The sequence below is a fragment of the Eutrigla gurnardus genome, assembly GCF_963514095.1.
Source record: "Eutrigla gurnardus genome assembly, chromosome: 22".
Classification (NCBI taxonomy): Eukaryota; Metazoa; Chordata; class Actinopteri; order Perciformes; family Triglidae; genus Eutrigla; species Eutrigla gurnardus.
The window spans coordinates 4,236,149-4,258,042 of NC_139933.1; the positions used below are offsets into that span (position 1 = coordinate 4,236,149).

Here is a 21,894-nt window from a genome sequence, read left to right on the forward strand (position 1 = left end):
CAGTGTGTGTGTGTGTGTGTGTGTGTGTGTGTGTGTGTGTGTGTGTGTGAGTTCATCAAAGCTTCACAGATGAAATGTGTGTTTGTCCCCGGGGTGCCTGTCAGGTCACAGTGGATTCCATCCACAGAGGGAGAAATTAAAGGCATAAATTCTTGGTGACAAGTTTTTTTCTGTTGGCTCGGGGCGACGCGGGGCAGAGTGAGTGTTTCAGAGGAGGCCGAGCCTTTCGATAAGAACTACAACTACCAGGAAATCTGGATCTCCAGACTGTGAAGTGGCTTATCTTATCAGTGTCATTGTTCAGACCTTCATGACCCTCAGCCACACACACACACACATAAACACAGCTCCTCTTCAACCTGACCGTACCACGTCTACGTCTGGAGTGACTTACAGCCACAAAGTCTCCGTCTCTCTGGCGTGGTGTTGACTCAGCGACAAGCGAGTGTTTGCTCACCTTCCCCTCCCTTTTTCTTCCCCTCCGCACTGTTCTCATACATCACAGGTAACCCCATCCCCATCCTCGGTACCACACACACACACACTCACTCACACTCCTTCATGGATGGACATGTTTAATTTCAACACCCCTATTGAGTATCACCTCCCACGCACCGCGGTGACCCTGCATGTAGACACACGACGCAGGCCTCAGTCAACAGACACATTACAGGAAGGCCAACGCAGAAAAGCCCACAGCGGCTTGCAGAGGGGGATACTTTGCATGTCAGATGGCCGACTAGAGAGATCTCAAAAACTCAATCTGGTGGATAAGAACAAAGACTAAGCATAGGGCTGGGCTCAAAATCATTTTTATGATGTCACTCCATATAGAATAGAATAGAATAAACTATATATCTAACAGTTAAAAATAATAGTAATAATCAATAAAGAATAAAAAACTACAAAAACAAGATAGCCCATAATAATGGAAGACAATATAAATCACGCTTTTTTCTTAAGATTTTTTAATGTATTTATTATTTTTATTTCTGTCAAGTTAAAAGGTTCCTTTTTACCTTGAAAGGTTTCATATTTACGAAGTGAGATGTGAAGATATGACAAGGTTAGTTTTGGTTTAAATATTATTTATTTCCTCTCTGAAGTTGAACATCACACAAACACTGAAAAACATTATGAAACTGAATTTCAAATAAAAAAAATGGCTTTCAAGTAGACTGCTTCTAGCTTCGGACGCAGACGTGATATGATATCAATGCACAAATTGTAAAGTATTTTATTAGTTAATACGGTAATTTTAGATCAAATTAACAACAAAGTGATTTTCAAAAGGTTGAATTACCTAAAACACACGGTATGGTCCTTTAAAGTTGTTATATTATATTATTATATATATATTTAGCTTTTTACTGCTTACTTATCTATTATATTGCTACCTGCCTAAATTCTAAATGTTATCCTTTGACTGAACTTAAATCTGAGAGTGATAATTACTCTAATGGGCACTATATGTCGGAACACGGTTATGAGTCATGTGGTGAAGACAAACGGCCACAGGTAGGGCGTTTTTTTTTTTTTTTTAAATGTGTCAATCAAGACACAATGACTCCTCTATCGCATTCTTTAGACTCACCATCATGCTCACACACACACACACGAGCACGTAAACACACTCTTACCCGTCTGAGTCTTGGTAGTTGATGTTGAGTCTCTTGGTCGAGCCCAGCAACTCTGGAACAAGGGATGGAAAAAGACCATTAGTAGTTGGTGACACATTTGTCTTTGCACCAGAGCTCTCCAGGAATCTGGAGCCCTGTGTGTGTGTTTTCACAGTGTTTTTTTTGTTGTTTTCCCTACAAGTCTCCCTTCCTTCAAACAACCTGACAGCTCCCGACAGGATGGGGAGCTTTCCTCACCTCCTGCCGCCTCACCCTTCCCCTCTCTCAGCCAAACGCTTCATAAACAAATGATTCTGCCTTCGCTGAAATGTACCATTCCACCTCATTTACACTGCTATCTCATCAGCTCCTTGGAGCCGAGCGTGACGGACATAAAAAAACGCAGACACGCCTGGATAAATCATACATGTAGTTCTTGTTTCGACAAAAGGATTTGGTGCAAAGATAGCATTAGTCATTTAGCAGCAAGACTGAACAGGTTGCTTTATTTCCCACTCACCTTGGAGCTGACAGACTAAGACTTGTCCCATGTCTTACACATTCACTCTGTACTCCAACAGCAAACATGCTCTTGTCTGTCATGTAGTGACTTTCAGTAATCCTGCTTTCACAAGAGCAGCCTCACAACCAAATTCAGGAGTTTCTATTCATTCAAACTGTCTTGAATACAGGTTGGGAAACTGACTTCTTCTACACGCTTTACTCCTCTTTTTTTTCATCATCTGACTCCAATCACATCTGGCCTCCATCCCAGTGCTCGACTCTTAATGCCTCATTCTAAGGGATATCAAACTAGACCTCCAGACTTCAAACATCGCACATCCCTCTCCTGCCTCTGGGCTGAAACTCTCCTCACACAGCTAAATATCCTCGGGCTTCCTACAGCGGAGATCTACTGTGAAGGCCCTACTGTCCACCAAGACCCACACGGGAACCAGTCTGCCAAGGCCTCTGAATACAGAGCCATTCATCCGCACCCAATCTCCCTCCCTGTTTATTCCCACCTATGTGTGGGTTATCACATAAATGTGTGTCTCACATTTCCTTCTGAAATGTGAGGATTTGACTGTTTTATATCACTGGAAACTGAATCTCTGTCATACAATATATAGTATAATATACATGCAGAGCAAAGGGATACTAGGGTTGTCAATCACAGTACTTGGAAGATGTATTAAGATGTAATACTGCTCATGCTAATGCAGATGTATAAAGGATGATAATATGCAAAAGCGACCCACTTTGCAGTAAATTGCAATGATTCTTTAAGTAGAAATGTTTGACTAAAACTTGTGGCAAAGAAAAAAAATGGGTTACATAATCAAAAGGGGATGCTGGACTGCAGCAGCTGAAAAAAAAAAAAAAAAAAAAACGTGCTATGGAAAAGTTGTGTGAAATCTATCAGAATAAATGCTCCGTATAAAACAAAATGAAAAAGAGAATAGGAAGTAATTTGTGAATTCATAGCATATAAATGGGTTCCCACTGGAGCTCTGATTAAATATTCAATTCTTTTCCAGTTTATTGATGTTATTTTTCAGCTCAGAAAAGTCGTAAAGGGAAATATATATTCAGATTCCCAGTGCAGCTGGGTTTTTGTGCATTAAAAAACCCAGTGAAAACATCAATAATAGCACAAAGAGAGGTATAAAACATATTGTAATGCATTCATTAATATGCCAGACTTTCAACAATATTTAAGGAACTGTAAACACAGTGATGCCACTCTTCTTACAGATTATTTTCCAGTGGTTATCCAACACTAACATGTTCCTCGCTGTGGGACCCATAGACTGTATAGAAGAAGTGGACATAGTTTAAGGCACTCCAGCATTAGCTTCACTCTTCAGAGTTTTCCCATTGGAGCCTCCTGTTTCAGAAAAGCACTGCAGGAGGTTTTGGAGGAAATTATTCCTCAAAACTTGTATAATGAACGTGCTGTATATTTGATGCAAGCAGTCATGTGAAGTTTACAAGCAGGCCTATTGTGGAGCTGCTGCTGCTGAACACTCACATGCATGAAAACAAGGGCCCGAAGGCACAAGAAGTCACATTGATAACGAGACAGATAGAGGGTTTGGGCGTTGGGCTGCTTGCCAAAACGGGGCTAAACTGTCCCGGCAGTATAGAGCACGGCCTTTCAGGGGTTCTAGTTCCAACACGAGCCGGCATTCCTCACATAGCACAACCCACCGTGCTCTCCTACTCCGACCATGTATCTACAACGCTGTCAACTCCCTTTTCTCCCTTCTGCTTTCCATCCCCTCCCTCCTCCCCTCTTCACATTAGTAGTGGAGGGGAGGGGGGGGGCTCCTCCTGACAACAATATCAATTAAAGTACCAGCATGTTGACTCTTCGGTGTGTGTGTGTGTGTGTGTGTGTGAGTGCACATGGAGGAGTTGCTGCGAACAGACGTGTAATAAATCTCCAGCATTGTGTTTCCTTGCAGAGACGGGGAAATTACAGCCTCCGCTCCCTGCTGAAAGCTCACGTCCACGCAAACAGAAATTATAGAACGCAAAGAGCGAGAGAGTTGCTAATGTGGAAGCCCCTCCGTTGTTTTCTACGGTTTACGACAAACAAAGCGAAGGAACCACGTGACCCTGTGTTTTGACAATCAGGTGCATAAGCTCTGAACTACTGTCGCTTGTGTTCCACTGAAACCTTTCTCCGAAGCAGCTGAAGCTCCGTGGACAGAAGAAAGGGATGTGGCTGCTTTGATGTGGAGAACATAGTTCACCGAGGAGCAAAGGAGCGTTCAAAAGAGGAGGGAAATAAAAAGAGAGGAGGAGGGGAACGATGAATGTGTACCTAAGTGAGATGAGCAGAAGGTTTTTTTGTGTGTCAGGTGGGTAAACAAACACTCGCTGCACGATCAGACTCGTGTGCAAATAGCTGTGAACCTCTTCAGAGGATGAACATGGAGAAGAAAAATAAAAGACTAGAAAATAAAAGAGCTGGCTGGCTTGTGTTTGTCAGCAGCTGGCAGAGACGTCTGCTGCCTGGGTTTGCACTGCTGCAACATTCATGTTAAAAGGCCTTTGATCGAGGTCCACGCATGTAAAAGACTGGAAGGAAAAAAGGCAAAGTCAAGCGATGCACAGTTAAAAACAATGAAAGTGTGGTGAGTCCAGCTGTTAATGAGGGTGAGATCGTTTCCCTACAGCAGCAACACTTCTCGATAGAAGACGGCATTTTAACACAAAAGTCTGGTCCGGTTCATCTTGAATCCTGTTACAAAAATCCTTCCCTCAGTGTGCCGAGTGCAGCTTTCTGACATTTGCCCTTTTATTTTAATATCTGAGCATATCTCAAAATACAAAACTAAAAGGCTATCCAAGTGTCAAGAACTTTCAATGTTTTAGAAAAAGACAGAAAAGACTTTCCACTGCCGTTTTTGACAAAAAAAAAGGGTAATTAAAATAATAATAATATGGAATAACAATGGTCACTTGCAGGGTTATCTTTTTGGAGTTGTGTTAAAGTTTTCCCACTATCTGTAAAAGTTACCATTGGAGTTTTACCACAGGGAATTGGCAGAAGGTAGCCACGCTCGCTTGAAGCGAGACCAAAGTACAGGGGAGCAAGGAGAGGGGGGTCATTAAGGTCATCATCTCTCCCTGTGGTCAGGGAAGGACCTCATCAAGGGAAACACTTATCTGAGGAACACATCCATCTAACTGGCCGAGAGGTAAACACAGACCCTCCGCAGGACTCCTAATAAGGCTCCGAAACATGATTAGGAATGTTTCTGCATGCGACACACTGCTGTTGTTTATTGCAAGCAGGTTTGAATTTACAAGGTAGAAAGAAGAAATCAGAGTTCATACTCCATGAAGGTGTCTGCAACCTTAAATCAACTGTAAAATCCCAACTGGCAGCGTCTGCAGCTTGGCCTCAGCAGCGTCCTGGCAGGTGGCGAGCAAATCCCTACAGGAGTGTGTGTGTGTGTGTGTGTGTATATGAGTGTCTGTGTGGGGAGTGAAAAAACAAACGGGGATGTTAACTCGGTGTGGTGAGGAGGACCGAGGGAGAGAGCGACAGAATGCCTGAGTCAGCCTGAGCTGCTGCTGCTGCTGAAAAAAAAACAGCCACTTCTGCTTCGGAAGAGACTCCAGCAAAGTGGTGGGACTGTCAGCAAAGAAGCAGATACGAGGTTTCGACGGTTCCACGCCAGAATTGAGTAAATGACGGGAGGGATTTAACTTTAAAACCCTCACTGGGCCTTTAGCTTCAGTTGATTGGACCATGTATGCCGAGGTCATCGCAATTTAAAGCTTGAAAATATCAATGCAAGGGTTGAAGACAAAGAAACAAAGAGCAAATCATGGGTTATTTGCAGCAGCACAGATCATCGGCAAATAAAAGAACAAGATAAATCAATGCGGCAACAGCAGAGATATGTTCTTTTTTTAATTCACAAATTCTTTTTCCTCGTCCAAAACTTTTCAACTAAGATCTTTCTGCTATAATTCTGTCCTCAATCAAGTTGGAGCTCACTTTGGACTTCCCCAAAATGTCATATAAAGATGAGATATCTGACTGTCAGGTGTAATCACCTGTAATTCTGGTAAATCACAGACCCAGGCCCTAAAGCAACACCAGCATCAGTCTCAAACTCAATGTGGTTTCATCCAGCTCTACTGGGAGACTGTGGCTATGTGTGATACATAAACTGTGAATGGAAACAGCTTCTATGAACGCTTGTGTTTTTATGACACTGACATAAAACAGCGGCGTAGGCTGTGTTCATGTACTGTTCATGTAGCTGGAATTTCCGACCACGAGAGGAAAAGGAAGGACAGTAAACACATCACACACCCAGGGGTTTACACTCGCACCACATTTACAAAGTGACACACTCCCAACCTATCAATTCTTCATCAACTGCTCCATCACAGCATCCTTTGCTACAAGAACAAACTGGAACTAGGTCTTGAAAAAAAAAAAAAAATCCTCAACATCAAACCGGCTCCTGACCGTATCATCCAATACATTTGCTCCATTGTTAAAGATGTAGGGAGTAATCTCCCGCGGTGCCTCTGGCAACTAGGTCAGACACATTCAATATTCGCTGACAATGAGCAAGTGTGGAAGTGAAACAGGCGATGTGTGGTGTGGCGTTGCATTGTGTGTATTAGTGGGTGTGTTGGACCAGCGTGCTACATCTGTATACAACAGGAGATGAGAGAACACACCTGCTGGTTTCACATTACGTAACGTGTCCCCAACCTCGGACCTGAGGGACAAAACACTTTACATACCATTCAAATCATCTGTTTTTAATTCTCCTTACTGATTTACATTGCTCTGCCCAGTTCACTGCTTTCGATATTGGCCTTTGTTCGTTTGTTGGTTGGTTAATAATATTCATCATATGACCCAAGTGTGTCAGCTTGGACACCAAATACTGGAAAACACATTACCATTCTCTTGGGAGCAGTACATGACAACATATTAGCATGTGTAGTACATAATAATACCTGCGACCATGCAAAGTTCTTTCAAAGAGACAACAAGCGTCCTGGAAATTACCATGACAGCTATACAAATATGTGCAAAAATAGAATTACATGATGAGGACACGCATAACGCACAATAAGGCTCTCGTGAGACCAACACTTGGAGCCAACAACACACTGCTAAGTGTCTCGTTAAAGGAACATTTCCCCCCAAATTATAATTTCTATGTCAATGACTCAACCCTTGTTAGCTTGAATGCTCCAAGAAAATGTTATTTTATCTTGCATGCCTCCACTGTTATATTCTCACTACATCCCAAACCAATACGTTTTCACTAAAATCGTAATATATATAAAACATTTAAACCTTTTAAACACTCTCAAGCTTGTGCAGCGTGACGCTGGATGATTGTTTAAAAATAGTAAATAAAGTTTTAAACATTTTTTTGAGGCTTTCCACCAACTTCACTCATTTCTATTTTAAAATAGTGAGAATTCAGGAGCAAAGCCCTGCAGCTATTTCTGCCTATGGTGCCACAGTCGTAAAAACAAACAATAAAATCTATTTCACAAAGGCTACTTGCCCGGCGACCTCTCCAGTTAGTTAGTTAACTGCTGTGATTATTGGACTTGTGCCAAACACAAACACATGAGGTCACACGCTCCTACATGAATGGAAAAGTCATCCCATTTCCCATTCGACGTAAGAGGCGAGGATCAATACGCTCTTGTCCCCACATAATGTGGACGTTTGTGTGAATGACAGACCCAAATGTGTCAGGCCAAGGGTCACATGACTTATAGCGACCCAGTGGAGGGACCCCCTATTACAAATGGTATAACATTGTGTTGCTTATTAAACCGGGCTAATAATAATAATGTGTAGTGCAATTTATAAGTACTGTAATCATGTATGTATTTGCAATAATGTAAATACAAAAAGGTGAGACCAAAGATTACATTAATTCATTGTTTTTAAAAAAAAATCTGATGTTATGAATCGATTTAGAATCATAAAAAATAAGAATCGCGATTTTTACATCAATTGATTCTTTTTGCACACTCCTATATACTTGAGGATTTCTATAATATTTAAATATAGGATGGTAATAATAGCAGAATTTTCTGTGTTGATACTGTGTTTTTGCACCTTTAACCTGAAATACTATCTATAAGCCTCAAGGCGTCGCGACACACAAACCCAACACAAATCTAGCTCAACCACAGGACAGGAAGTATTGCCTTAATAATAATATAACAGCATAAGACACCGGTTGAAGGTGAGACAGTTGCAATTATTTGGCAGTTTTAATATTTGATTTACATCTTAACGAGCTGCTTTGGTCTGTGGGGAAGTCGGATGATGAAAAGCTCGTGAGAAGGTTGGCACTGAAAACTAGAATCAGTGAAACGATCTCTGATTCACATTATTCCTCTTGTTCGTCGCGGTGTCACAGGTTTGCTGATGTTGTTGGCCTCAATTACATCCGAGAGACTATTATCCAGACACTTCTCATTACAGTGTAATGTTATATCTTATTCTCAGACGACTACAAAGCCGGGAGATAGATGGAGATTTTTCTATTTGCTCCAATTCAGAGTCGTGGAGAATCAGAACAGCGCGATAGAGTAAAAAGATCAAAGCCTCAACAGAAACCTCTCCTGCTGATTCTCATTACCGCTACAGATAGGGATGCAGCCTTCGGGAGACGCGTTGCTAACCCATACACACACACACACACACACAGCACCCACATTCATATGAACATACGAATGAGACCTCCTTGTCAGGCAATCACACTGTCCTTGTCTGTACAAGCACGAAAGCAATTCCACAAAACTCCAGAATACGCTGCCAGCAGGTATGTGTGTGTGTGTTTTTTTTCCCATCTTTTCACGTTCAAATCAAAACACATGAATCCAGTTGTGAGGCATGTAGAGGCAGAGCAGAACCCAGTGACACCATTCACCTGCCCTGAATGACGACTTGTTTTTTAGTAAGGGGAGAATAAGAATGGAGCTCATCGAGGATGACTGCCAGGCTGAATGTGCAGCCTGCAGCTAGTAATAAAAGGCTAGTTATGCTAGATTAAATGTCTGCTGCAACCACACACACACACACACACACACACACACACACGCACACTACTTAATTCCTTTGGTAAATTCCTAAGCAATCCAAGACAAGCTACTCCATCTGTCAGGGAGGAAAGGGCTCAGGATTAATGTGTGTTTATCTGATACAGAAGAAGAGGAGGTGAACTCCAAAGCTGTTCACACACTACTTGGCTGCAAACCAACCGTCTGGCTGATAAAGTAGAAGAGTGATTAGCCCAGTTAGCCCGTTAGCTAATGGGCTAAGTGCAACATCCTGCCGCTTCAAACTCAAAACAAGACCCAAAATGAGCCAACGGTTTAAGGGTTGAAAGAAAATCAACTATGCTTGTTTGACAATATGCTATATGGATGGAGACAATACACATATTTGAGTCCATGCAAGCACACATACTCATGCACACAAATACACCTCTTCTTACATACTCTTAAGTCTAATAGACTCCTAATCTGACACTAGTCCAGATGGGTCATCCCTAATTCAAGGCAGAGGGATGAAGGAAGCAGGAAGCCAACGGCTGTGGGATGGGGTGGGGGTTCGTTAGAGAGGAAGAACCCAATCTTAATAAAGCAAATACTAAAATGAGATGACTAGGTTGCTAGTTAGCCTACCTAGGAACAGCTAGCCTTGATCGGTATGTGATTTTCTGCATCCAGTGAACAGAAGTGACCATATTTGGACGGTGGAAGAGCGACGTGTGGCTCTGACAAACACAAGTGAGAGAGCAACAATTACATTGGTGGTGTGAACAACTATTTAGCTGCTTGAGGAAAAGGAGAACTCCCATGATTCTCATGTTCAGGATTAATCCAGAATTAGTGATCAATGGCCGCCACATCATACTGTGTGGGAGGAGCCTCTCCCAAGGAGATCATTTCCCCGTACACCAGCTATATTAGGCTATACTTAATATTTGAAGGCCTCCTGGATCCGTTTAATTAAGTTGATCTGAGAGCATGAATAGGTCACGGTGGGTGTTCAACATCGAACACATCGTCATGACCGATTGTTCACATGCATACAATCAGCTGATAATATCGCAGCAGTGGTGTGATTATGATCACAGCCACTTAGGAATTTAGCGTGGCTTAGTGCTGTTACCTGTGCCCGGGACTTGTGATGGTCTGAGTCATCAATATATAATGTACGGATCAAATAGCTGACACAATAGATGTTCAAATATGATCCTTCTGCTTTTGTCTGGGCTGTTTGTCCATCTGTCCGTTGAGAATTACCTAAAGGCCATGTATTTAGCATGACAGAGGAGGAGAGGGTTGGGCCGGGAGTCGAGATGAAAGCAAGCATGTGTTGCAACAAAAGACATTGTAATCATGAAGACCTTTGAAGAGCCTCCAGTCCTCTCGTGGTCCCCCGTTCAGGGAGGGGCCCACACGACGCCCACTTCAGTCCACTCCGAGTCAAGAGCACGTGACAGGAGGGACGCTTTGTGCAAGATGACTTTACGTGTCAAGCCGTCACTCTAAATGCGACGCAATGTGAAACCAGTATCTACAATAAGCCCACCTGATTTGTCAGCTTGCAACAGCTAAGCAAAAAAAAAAAAAGAGGGAGGCTGTGGTAAGTCCACTTAAATTGTCTGAGCACCCAACCTGATGTCAGCAGATGGCTGATCGGAGAAGAAAACCTCCTATCTCAGCTCCCTGTCCTTCAGCCAGTCTCAGTGCCACGGCTAATCCCCCCGGGACACTGCTAGTGTGCCCTGCCACCTCCCAGCCAGCCTTACCATTAGCTTTGGGAAGCGATAGAGTGTCTGGAGAGCACCCATAATGTCAGACTTGTCAGAAAACCCCTGATTTACATAAATGTTTACCAATTAGTGCTAGGAATTAAACCATCCCAGGAACTAAAAGGACATTTTTGTCTGCCAGAAGTTGTCATAAACAAGTTAAACAGTTAATTATTACGATCCCTACTGCAAACTCTGCTCGGTTTGTATCAGAAAAACACAATGTTTTCAAAGTTATGGTTAGTTATTGGCTTCACTTTTCAGAAGCGGAGGTTGCTGCAGTCTGTGATGAAGCCGCTCCATCAGAATTAATTTACATAAAAGCCACCGCACCTCTCTCTCACACCACACAATAAGTGAGCGGAAGGAAGAGGAAGCAGCTTCCAGCACAAACGAGACAAATATTGCATTTTGGCTCTGAATAAATACAGCATATCCATTTGCCCCAATGATATCGCACTAAATGAAAGGTCAGGTTTTTGTTATCCCACTCCAGTGTGCCAGTGTTGTATTATGTCACTGTCACACCCCTGAACAACCACAACATTAGCACACACACAGAGTCAGCCCCCTTTGGCTAACTCTGATCAGACGCCCCCTTCTACCAAGTGTTTTTGTCACTTTGCCAAATGCTTGGTCACTTCCTGACCCCCAAGTCCCCCCCCTGCCATTCCCTCCAGCTACAGAGTTCAATCCATGTGCCTCTCCCCCTCCATCTGCAGCCAGCGCCGGCCCAAGGCTTAGCCTGGAGGTTTGAGAATGTCCAGCATGTCAGCCTGACGCCACCACCGCAGCTTAAAAAGCACCTGACCTCTCCGAGGATTTCCGCTTGTGTATAAACTGTTTGTTATCATAATGTCACTTAAGCTCACAAAACACTTTTGAGTAGAATCATGAGCGTATAGTGTATAAAGTACAATGATAAATACACACCCAAGAGCCTAAAAGTCTGTTCATTTCCATTAAGTGCCATATTTTATGCATTGCTTCTTGGTTTATGTAAAATAATAAATATCACAATCAGAATGACCCTTTTATTTTCAATTAATTTGAATTCAATTGGGATTTGAAGTTAATGAGAAGCATTGTTTAAATAATAAGTTGAGGTTTTTGGAGGTTTTGAAAACCTTTCAAAGCAGGTCACTACTGACTAATCAATCAGCCCTTATTGACAGGGCCGTTGTGTGAATGGGAGGCAGAGGAGGTCATCGGCAGAGCCTCGCTGCCAGCTGCTGCTGTGCTGCTGTCAGACACTGCAGGCTGAGACTAAAGTGACAAATGACGAGACCGTTGACAAAGTTGAAAAAGCTGAGCCATAAAGGTACAACGCATACAAGTGGCGAGAAAAACCGTGGTCTCAAATGTTCACAATGTTACAAATGTTGGCTTCATCATCATCATCAATAAATAAAGAAAAATGGCCAAACATAACCAGAATAATTCATATATAAACGTATGTTGAAATTAATACAAAAATAAAGAATTAAATGCATAAATAAATAGCCTGTATTTTCTTCTTTCTTCTTTTTATATTTAATTAAGCACTTACCTATATATGTATGAATTGTATTTGATTTACAGCTGGTAATCTGTATTACTGCTGAGATGCTCTTCCAAAACAGATGGAGTGCCTTGCTCAAGGGCACCTGGATGGCAGTTTTTTTTTTTTTAAACAACAGGAGAAAAATACCGATTGACTTTACCGAGCTGCATTTTTCCATCCGGTTGGCATTCATTGCTTGTTCCCAAACAGAAGCACACAGCAGGACAGGAGCATACAATATTACTTTTAAATATTCTCTGCCAAGCAGCGCTCGCTGTCTGTGTGCTGTGTAACAGGCTTTTTTTCCCTCCCTGACAGCCACAGCTTTGTTCCCGGAGCTTGTCACCGAGCAGCCAGCCGCACTGATGAAAGCCCCGAACAGATAACGCCACAAAAGGGAGACTTCAACTTCACAGCCTGCCTGGCCTTAACTTTCCCTGGGCTCGGATAAGGGAGAAATCATAATTTGCAACAAAATGTAACTGTAAAGAGTTTCGCTCGTCGTCTGACTTGGAATCTATGCAGATAAGAAAGATCTGAAAGCAGAGGAAAAACCCTCACAAGAAGACGCTGGAGCTGCAGGGGTCTGCGTTTAGGAGATTAGCTCATGTCGTGCCGCGGTTTGAATCCACTTTGTTCCAAATTGTCCCTGACCTGCACTGCTGGAGGGGGGCTGTGTGTTGTGTTCGACAGCTCAACACGATTATTGCAACAACAACAACAACAAAAAACTGCCCTTGGTTAAGAAGTGACATCCCTCAAGGCTGTAGCTCTGACTCTGCTAACTAACTTCCATTTCAGTGTGGAAACCATTACAATCCCAGACCCAGAGCACAGAATAAACACAAAATCACACAAAAAACATGCATCCCCGCGGCCCGTTCAGCTCCATACTCACTGGTTTTGTTGCACTTGACTTTGGAGAGAAGTTTGTGAGCCAGCAGAAGATCTCCAGTCTTCACCGCCACCAGCAGATCCTGTTCTTTCCCCATGATTACAGATCTGACCACACACACACACACACTGCTCACAGTCAACAGCCAAGGTTGTTGTTTTTTTTTTGTCTTTTCAATGCGCCTCCAGGCGAATGGTTTCAGCAAACATTTGTCAGCAGGCTAACAGGTAGCTGCTGAATCCCGGCCATGAGATGAATAGAGGCCTCGGCTGTATCTAGAATGAAAGAGTCTCAGCTTAACTGGTCCAGGATGATCGTTTTCTTCTCATTGTCGGGGAGTTTTGGTCCATTATCTCTGATGGGTGCCGGCTGTTTGACGCTGATCTTGGATCTGGAGTTACAGCTGGACTGGTACAGATTTAGTTGCCCGCAGGGCTGAGTGTGTGTTCATAGTCCGTCTCTGTTAACCGGGAGGCAGCAGCAGCAGCCCATCCAGCCATGACACTGCAAAGGGAATGCTAGAAAGACACAGAGAAATAAGTGCCATGATAGAGTGTTAATAGCTATCAACAAAACTGTTTTTTGACAGATGAATGCTATCAGAATAAGGGAAGCAAAAAGGATTCGGCATGTAACTTTAACTTGACCTAACTTGGGTTTTTGTTTCCTCAGATCCAGGAAGCTCGGTCCCTCAGGAGTGTGCAGCTAATCTGTTACTCTTCCCGTGCAGGAATAAGGTCTCCTTCCATCAATAACATTCCCTGAACTTTAAGGAAGCACCACTACAATCAAGACCCGTGTGTCTGGTTTTCCTCCAGCTGACGTCTTTGGGAAAAACTTCTGTATTATTCTCTCCGAGGAGGAAGGTGAGGTAAAGCTGATCGCTGCTCCAAAAAACAAACCTATTTGCCTGAAATTTCAACGACGTGAGGCAGCGAGGACGCTAAGACGACACCAAATAACCAAAATAAGTAGACTATACTTTGTCTTCCAGCCTATTGAGAGCTGTTAGACAGATAGATCAGGACTACAAGGTGATCATGCAGAAGTGTAGCCCAACACCAGATGGCAATCCATGTCTTTGCACTGACACATGATCTAAAACTAGCCAGGCACCTTGCCAGGCAGTAAACGACTGCATAGCCCCTTCGCTGCCATGAGCCAGAATGTAAACAAGGGGTCCAAACCGGGGCTCGTTAGCCCAAATGTCAGTGGCCAGAGCAGCAGACTTTCTCAGGGAATCCTGGGTGACAGCTGGCACACATGATAAACCCTGCAAGTCTAAAGTCCTGTTATTACAATCAATTAATTGAACAAGATTTAATAAGAAAAGAAGTTAAATATTCTTAAATGTAATGTCATTGACATTTGACTTTCTAAAAATGGGGTTTTAGGTCCGTAAATGGTTAATAATGTCTATTTAAAATCAGCTTAATTTGCCAGCAAAGCTACACATCAATTATGAGCAGTTTTAAAGACCTTCAAGAAAATCATCACTGTTGCTTGTGAATTACATCAAATTTGTAGTAACATCAGTCACACTTCAAGGGGTCCAAGCTGTTCTCCATCCAATCCAGCATCATAATGCACCCAGTGGTGGCAACGACAACAGCGAAAGAGTTGCTAAAAGTTGCGTTTTTGTTGTAATTTAGGTTATTATCAGCGAATTACGTCACTGCCGAATTTACTAGAAAACGCTGACGGTTCGTTACAAGTTTCCCTACATTAACGTTACATTTGCTAATCAGTAAACGTTAGATTTTTGACAGCAGGGTTAGTTTCCCCCTGGAGTATTCGGAATAACGTGAACTGTGAGGTCGCCGGTGTAATTCCGCCTGTTTTTCCATCTATTTTTGACATATTCAACATTTTGGGACTTAGCTAACGTCCTCATCTCAGAAAGCCTCCGTACATTTAGCCTCTCTCCTCGTTAGCTAACTTGTCAGTTTGAACTGTCAAGGTGTTCCGACTCCCGAAACAAGTCCCAAAACACACGTCCGCCGTCTGTAACGCGGCTTATTTGTATAAATGGAGGTGTTCTCAGTTAGCTTTTCCCCCCAAAATGAGTCCGTTTACAAAGAGAGGAGACTTCTCACCTGTTGTAGACGCTGAACTGCAGGTGGTAACACACACACAAACACACACACACACTCGCTGCGGTCGCTGTAACTGAGGGCAGAGCGCCGGACAGCGCGAGACCGAGCAGCGTCAAGCGACGAGCATAGTCAACGCAACTTCCGGTAGGGACTTTCAGAGTAAAGCTCGTGTGGAATATGGTGATCAAACTGAGTGTATTTTGACCTGTTTGGAATATCCTTCACATCTGGGTGTGTATGTACAAGAAATGTTAAGGTACATTTTTGTTACCACTGCGCAGCCAACAACCGTTGTGCAGCGATTTTGTGTACCAACCACTTATGGTTTTATTTTGAAAGAGACATTGCATAACTCCTGCCATTCTCCTTCTTCACTCTCATGGACTTCACACAATTAAATATGTGACTGCAAACTGTTTGGTTGAGACCAGAAGTTTTTATTATTCCAGGTCCTGCAATAATTACACAGTGGAAGCGATTTTTTTTTAGCAGGAACTCAAATGTAAATATTCTGTTTGTTAAACTGAATTTACTTGTCTGGTAGCGACAACAGTGTAATTAAACCGGTGTAATTGTGTCATACATTATTTGTGATTTAGACAACACGTAACCAGCATTGTATGGGACATGTAAGTGTTAGTGTGTGTCTGCATCAGCACATGGATGTATAGATGCATCATGGACCCCTAGAGATATTAGGAAGACCCCGGGTATAACGCGGTTATGTGGTGGCGACATCTGCTGGTTAAATACTGGAATTTACACAAATCAACACATTCAAGATAGCCTTTCCCTCCTATTTTTTGTTTGTTTCTTTGTTTCTTTGTTTCTTTTTTTGCATTTAATGTATGAACCAACAATTATGAAAAAAAAAATAATAATAATAAACCACCAAACCCAGGGTGCAGTTTTTCCAAAACGTTTCTTGGAGATTAGAATTACAATCGTTTCTAATCTTCTCTCTGATGATCCAGGCTCAGAGAGATTTTGATAATTCTTTTTTTAACTTGTCAAGATCATATTATTAACATAATATGAGGAATTATCGTTTATAAATAGACCTCAATCCCAACATGTTGTCAAGCCAAAATACATAAATGAATAAAGAGTTATAAAATAGTTGTTATTAGATTTATCCAACATTTAAAATATACTAAAAAACATACTGGTTTCAAACTTCTGCTCAGATTATCTCACTTTTAGCATCAAAGTCGGTTCCTTGAAAGGCACTGTTGTTGTTGTTTACATAACTAGTAGGTTAAACTTTGATATGTAGTCCAATTCAGAGCACCTGATTTCTAAATCTGGATCAATATGGTCCAGATTAAACTCATTGAAAAACTGGGCCCGGGTTCTAGTATTTGAGGATATGACTTTCAGCTCATAAAAAATAAACTTTTCAGGATGGAAATTTTCAAAAGGACAAGTTTGAAAAAGGTTGTTTTTGAGACACAATACACCGTTTTATCTACGAGCAATCCTTTGGAGGATAGTAGTTTTTGTAATGCAAATCTAAAAGTTCATTCAAGGGGGAAATTTTCTAACAACTCCTTCTATCGCGTGTCCTTGTTTATGATGACATTCTGTCACTCAGGTATTCAGAGCAAAATTATTCACAAAGTCAGTTATGAAGAGTTATGGTTCGTCTGCCAAACATGACAATGACAGCTTTCATTGGTCGTATCACTTGGAGTGAAAAACTAGTTCATCAGTATTAAAAGTGCTGGGTTATCAGAATAAGAGTGTGCCATTATTAGCTCAGCAGGTTACAGCCAGAGTTCCAACCATACACCGTTTATTAATAGCTACCAGGACAGATAAGAAGGGCATGTAAGTGTGAAAAAAACAGATTGTGTTCTACAGGTGTTCATACTATTGTGTCCACACCAACACAGAGTTTCACATTTAATGACGTTTCCTTACGTGAGCTTTTACGAGCTCCGGCCGACTGAAGGCCATTTCACAGGATGGACATTTATGGGGTTTCTCTCCCGTGTGGGTCCTTTGGTGTCTCTTCAAACTACCCGCGCTTTTAAAAAACCCGTCACACGTGGCACACGTGTACGGCTTCTCTCCCGTGTGCATCCTCATGTGCGTGGTGAGGTAGCAAGACTGCACGAACCCTTTGCCGCACTCCAGACACGTGAACGGCCTCTCCCCGGTGTGGTAGCGAGTGTGCACCTTCAGCTCCGACGCCGATCGGAAACTCTTGGCGCACTCGACGCACGAGTACGGCCTTTCCTCCGTGTGGGTCAGGTCGTGTCTCTTCAGCGAGTTGGCGCTGCGGAACTGTTTGCCGCAGCGGGAGCACGGGTACCGCACGCCCGCGTGCAGTTTTGCCACGTGGAGGTCCAAGCTGCGTTTGAGCGCGTAGGCTCGTCCGCAGCGGGAGCAGCGGAAGCGCTTCTCCTCGGCGCCGCTGTGACAACACAGCCTGTGGACTCGCAGGGCGGCGTTGGACTTGCAGCCTTTGCCGCAATCCCAGCAGAGGAACGGGGCCTCGGTCGCGTGAGTCCGGTCGTGCAGCGTCAGAGCGGACGTGCAACCGAACGCTTTCGGACACTTGGAGCATTTGAAAGGCAGATCGTCCGAGTGGAACCTCTGGTGCCGGATCAGAGTCTTCAGATATTTGTATGTTCGGTCACACAAGCTGCAGGGAAAAGGTCCTCGGAAGTCATGTGCGTGGACATAATGCTGTTTGAGGTCTATGAATCCTTTGAAACTCAAGCCACACTTGGTGCAAGAACAAGGCTTGTGTCCCAGATTTTTAGACTTTGGTTTCTTGCCTTGATAAGGTTCCTGACTCTGCTCCTTCATGCCTCCGAACTGGACTTTGCTGGATGGTTGGAGATCTTGCCGGGCTCCCTCTCCAGAAGGAGCCTCCACATCTTTCTCATTTACCAGACATTCCTTCTCATAAGTCCTCACGTCCGAAGCTAGAGTTGGGAGTTGGTCACAAGCGTCCCCCGGCTCTGGTTTCCGAGAGTCTTTTCCCTCGTTCACCTCAGAGGACCGGCTCTCAAGCTGGACCCAACACACATTTGACTCGTGTCTCTTCAAGTCGGACTGGAAGTGAAAGCACTTCTTACAGCGTGAACACTGGAAAGGCCGCTCGCCCGTGTGGGTTCTCTGATGTCGTCTCATATCCGACGCACGGCTGTACGTCTTGCCGCATGTGGGACAGGTCCTGCCGGTCGGCGGGACTCGAGGACGGCCCTTTGACTGCTGATTTTTGGGGGTTATTGAAACGTTTTTCCCCTCAAGGCTTCGGGATTGTCTGACCGGTCTTTGGGTCTCTCTAACGTCCATCACCGAGTCTTCGACAGAGGGATTTTTCTCTCTGCTCCCCTCAACGAGAATTTCAACATAACCTACTTGGACCTCCACAGCAGAGTCCAAAGACGCAACACGTTGAACAGAGTATGAGATCTCATCCCTCACTCCGTCTCCACTGTTAATGCAGGACCGACTCTGCAAACCTCTGCTCTCCGTCTCGCTCCTCTTCGCTTCATCGCTCCCCGTCTTGGTGTCTCTGGTCTCCACGGTGAGTTCTTTGTTGAACGCGTCCATGTAATCGGTAAACACCTTCACTTCTGGTGGACTTTCTTCTTCTTTGGTCGTTGTCAAAGGTGGCAGACAGAGAGCTGAACAGATGCTGGCGCCGACTGTTTGATTATCTGCAATGTTGTAAAATACACACAGTTAACACAGCCGAGTGCCTTCGCTGACATAATAGCCATGCTGTGACACCATTGTGTCACTTTTTCCATCCAAACTGTATCGCCCGCTCACCATTTTCATTTAGTTGACTGAGATCTTTTTGATATTCCAGGAGAGATTTAAGTTCCCGAGATTGGCAGAAAGACTTCACACATTCAGACAGAACTGACGGCACATCGCTGAGCATACCGGCAACCTGCTCATGAGAAAAATCATATCAATGGATTTGTTAAACATTTTGGGGGAAAATGCTTACTTGCTTTCTTTTCCGGTTCCGGTAGGTTCTATAGGTTGTGGTAGATGCATTTCTGAACTTTGGACCAGGCAGCAACCTCTGGTTCTGAAAAGTGGAACTGCCTTAACTTCACTCCCTCTACTGGCCATCAGGGGGCGACTCCTCTGGTTGCAAAACGAGGTCTGATTGCATGGAAGTCTATGACAAAAATGGCCCTACTTCTCACTTGATTTATTATTTCAGTAAAAATTGTAAAGATGAGTTTATGGTCTCAATCTCTAGTTTCAAGTCTTCTTCAATCCAGCATGAAGTTGTAAATGATTGTCCATTTAGAGTCAAAGTGATCGACAGGTCGTTACCATGGCGTTGTCCGGTCTGGGAGTTGTTTACGCTAAGCTGGTAAAACCATGTTCCTCCTCCAGCTTCATTATTAACGCTGCGGTTGATATAAATCTACTTATGTCACTCAGAAAGAAAGCAAATAAGTGTATTTCCCCCAATAATGAATTATTCTTTCATGTGTAATTGAGTTAAAATGTCTTCACTGCAAGTTACCTGTTTATAATTTGGTACTGTGAGTAACTTGTCAAGCTGCAAGAGGAATATCTCCACAAACATCTGGATATCTTCAGAGTACTTGTCTCCAAATCTCACTGGGAAAACATCCTGAAAGTGAGCAAGAGGTCTTGGTAAAAAAAATAAAAATAAATTAAGAATAGGGATTAAAAAAAGATCTCAAACGAGAGCCACCTACCTGGAAGAAGTGCTGCCTCTCCTCCTGGTCTTGAAGCAGGGTGTGAATCAGACCGAGGAGGTTGGGTCCAGACCATCCATCCTCTGAAACACTCATCTGTGATATGGGGACAAGATTATCCCGATAATAGAAACTCACCAGGATCATCTTATTGTGTTTTTCATTGGGAACTGGGATAAAATCCTACATTCACACTTGAAATAAAGATGCACGTACCTCCGTGTTCCAGATTGAAGTGATTATATCCAGGTGGGGCTGAATAGTCTCAACATCAATTGTGTCTTCTGGGCGACACAACTCCAGTGTCAGCTAAAACCCGAGACATTTTGTGGCAAATGTAAAATATACATTTTCAGCGTCACATGTCTGAACTCAATATCACAATATATAAACGTCTCTCATACAGTACCTGAACCCGGAGGCCGAGGCTCAGCAAACACCTCTGTCTGTGACTAAGAAGCTCCGGGACGATGTTGGTGACTGCTGTCACAAAGTCATCTAGCAGTCCGTAATTGGCCACGACTTTCTGCTGAACAATTCCCCAGACGGCTGCAGAGACCAGCTGAAGTGGTGGGACCAGCAGGCGCAGACAGGACATAGACAGAGGGGGATCTACATAGTGAGAGATTCATTACACGAGTTGTTTAAAAAGTAGTGATTCAGGTCATGCAGGAAAAAAAATCATCAATATCAAGAGAGAAAGTTAGATCTTTGGTTTTTCTGACACCAATTTCCTATATGCAGATAAAGTGATGCCGAATTAATTAAATAATTTCCCAGTTTGGGATTAATAAACTATCTATCTCTCTCTGTTAGACATTTAAAGTGCAGATGAAACATCATTTCAAGAGTCTTTATCTTCTGTATGGTGACGTATTTCCAGTGAAACAGGATAGGAGGCGGGACATAATGTTGGGAGGAATTTGATTTGATTGTAGAAACTTTTAGCTCACCGGATTAGCTCTGATTGCTTAATTGATGCGATTATATTATTGGTTGAAATTTGCTGGTACTTGCTGACGTAATCACACTTCATATTTTGTTTTCCAGGAAGAAGGGAGTATTGGATTTTGATTTTCAAAAACGGGGACATTTATTTTTATACTTTTCGGCAGTCAAGCCGAACAGTAGAGTTGTTTCAGACAGTGCTTGGGATTTTTTTCTAGCTCTATGTACGTCTGGAAAACGCAACGATGCCGTAATTCAACAGATTCCGAACGGAGTTTGGCGCTTCACGTTTAAATCACCGTGGCGACGTTGGATAAACCGTAATAACAACATACCCGCGCAACACAAAAACAAAACCGATAGAATTAACTCATGCACTCAACATTGGAAGATAAAAACTGTGATATGTTTTGGTGAATACGTGAAATGACACGAAAGAAACAAACATTTCAAACTAAACCAGCGGGATGTTTTAGACGCTATGGAAGGAGGCAACGGAGATGATGTCACACACGATTAAAAATAATAATAAAAATATATTCTGTTGAACATTGCTGATACCTGTCTTCTCAGAAACGTGAAGCATATTTCGGCTTGGTCGGTTATTCGCTCTTCTCAGCAGAAGAAACAAGCAACGAACGACGAAGTTAAAGCCAAACAGCAGAGAGCAGCATTTAGCTATTTCCGGGGGAGGGGGGCATATTTAGCGGTTACTCCGGAAGTGCAGGATATGCGGA

At 43.1% G+C, this 21,894-nt stretch overlaps 2 protein-coding genes across 4 annotated transcripts in view; both read right to left on the minus strand.

Moving 5' to 3' along the window:
- Positions 1 to 15,599, minus strand: part of LOC311032915 (CASK interacting protein 2) — a 37,741-nt gene extending 22,142 nt beyond the window's left edge. For all 3 annotated transcript variants that reach the window (XM_084040001.1, XM_084040000.1, XM_084039999.1), the window contains exons 1-3: positions 15,501 to 15,599; positions 13,408 to 13,922; positions 1,641 to 1,692 (exon numbers count right to left, since the gene is read on the minus strand). In XM_084040001.1, the coding sequence (XP_083896127.1) occupies positions 1,641 to 1,692; positions 13,408 to 13,501 (146 nt within the window). In that variant the 5' untranslated portion in view covers positions 13,502 to 13,922; positions 15,501 to 15,599. The remainder of the gene's footprint in view (positions 1 to 1,640; positions 1,693 to 13,407; positions 13,923 to 15,500) is intronic.
- A 1,498-nt stretch (positions 15,600 to 17,097) lies between these two features.
- On the minus strand, positions 17,098 to 21,821 carry LOC311032916 (uncharacterized protein). The gene is made up of 7 exons (XM_084040002.1): positions 21,719 to 21,821; positions 20,619 to 20,821; positions 20,426 to 20,518; positions 20,210 to 20,305; positions 20,011 to 20,121; positions 19,293 to 19,416; positions 17,098 to 19,177 (listed from the first exon to the last, which is right to left on the minus strand). Exons 1-7 carry the CDS (start codon positions 21,741 to 21,743, stop codon positions 17,406 to 17,408), a joined length of 2,424 nt encoding a protein of 807 aa, XP_083896128.1. The 5' UTR covers positions 21,744 to 21,821; the 3' UTR covers positions 17,098 to 17,405.
- Between the last annotated feature and the right edge of the window lie 73 nt (positions 21,822 to 21,894).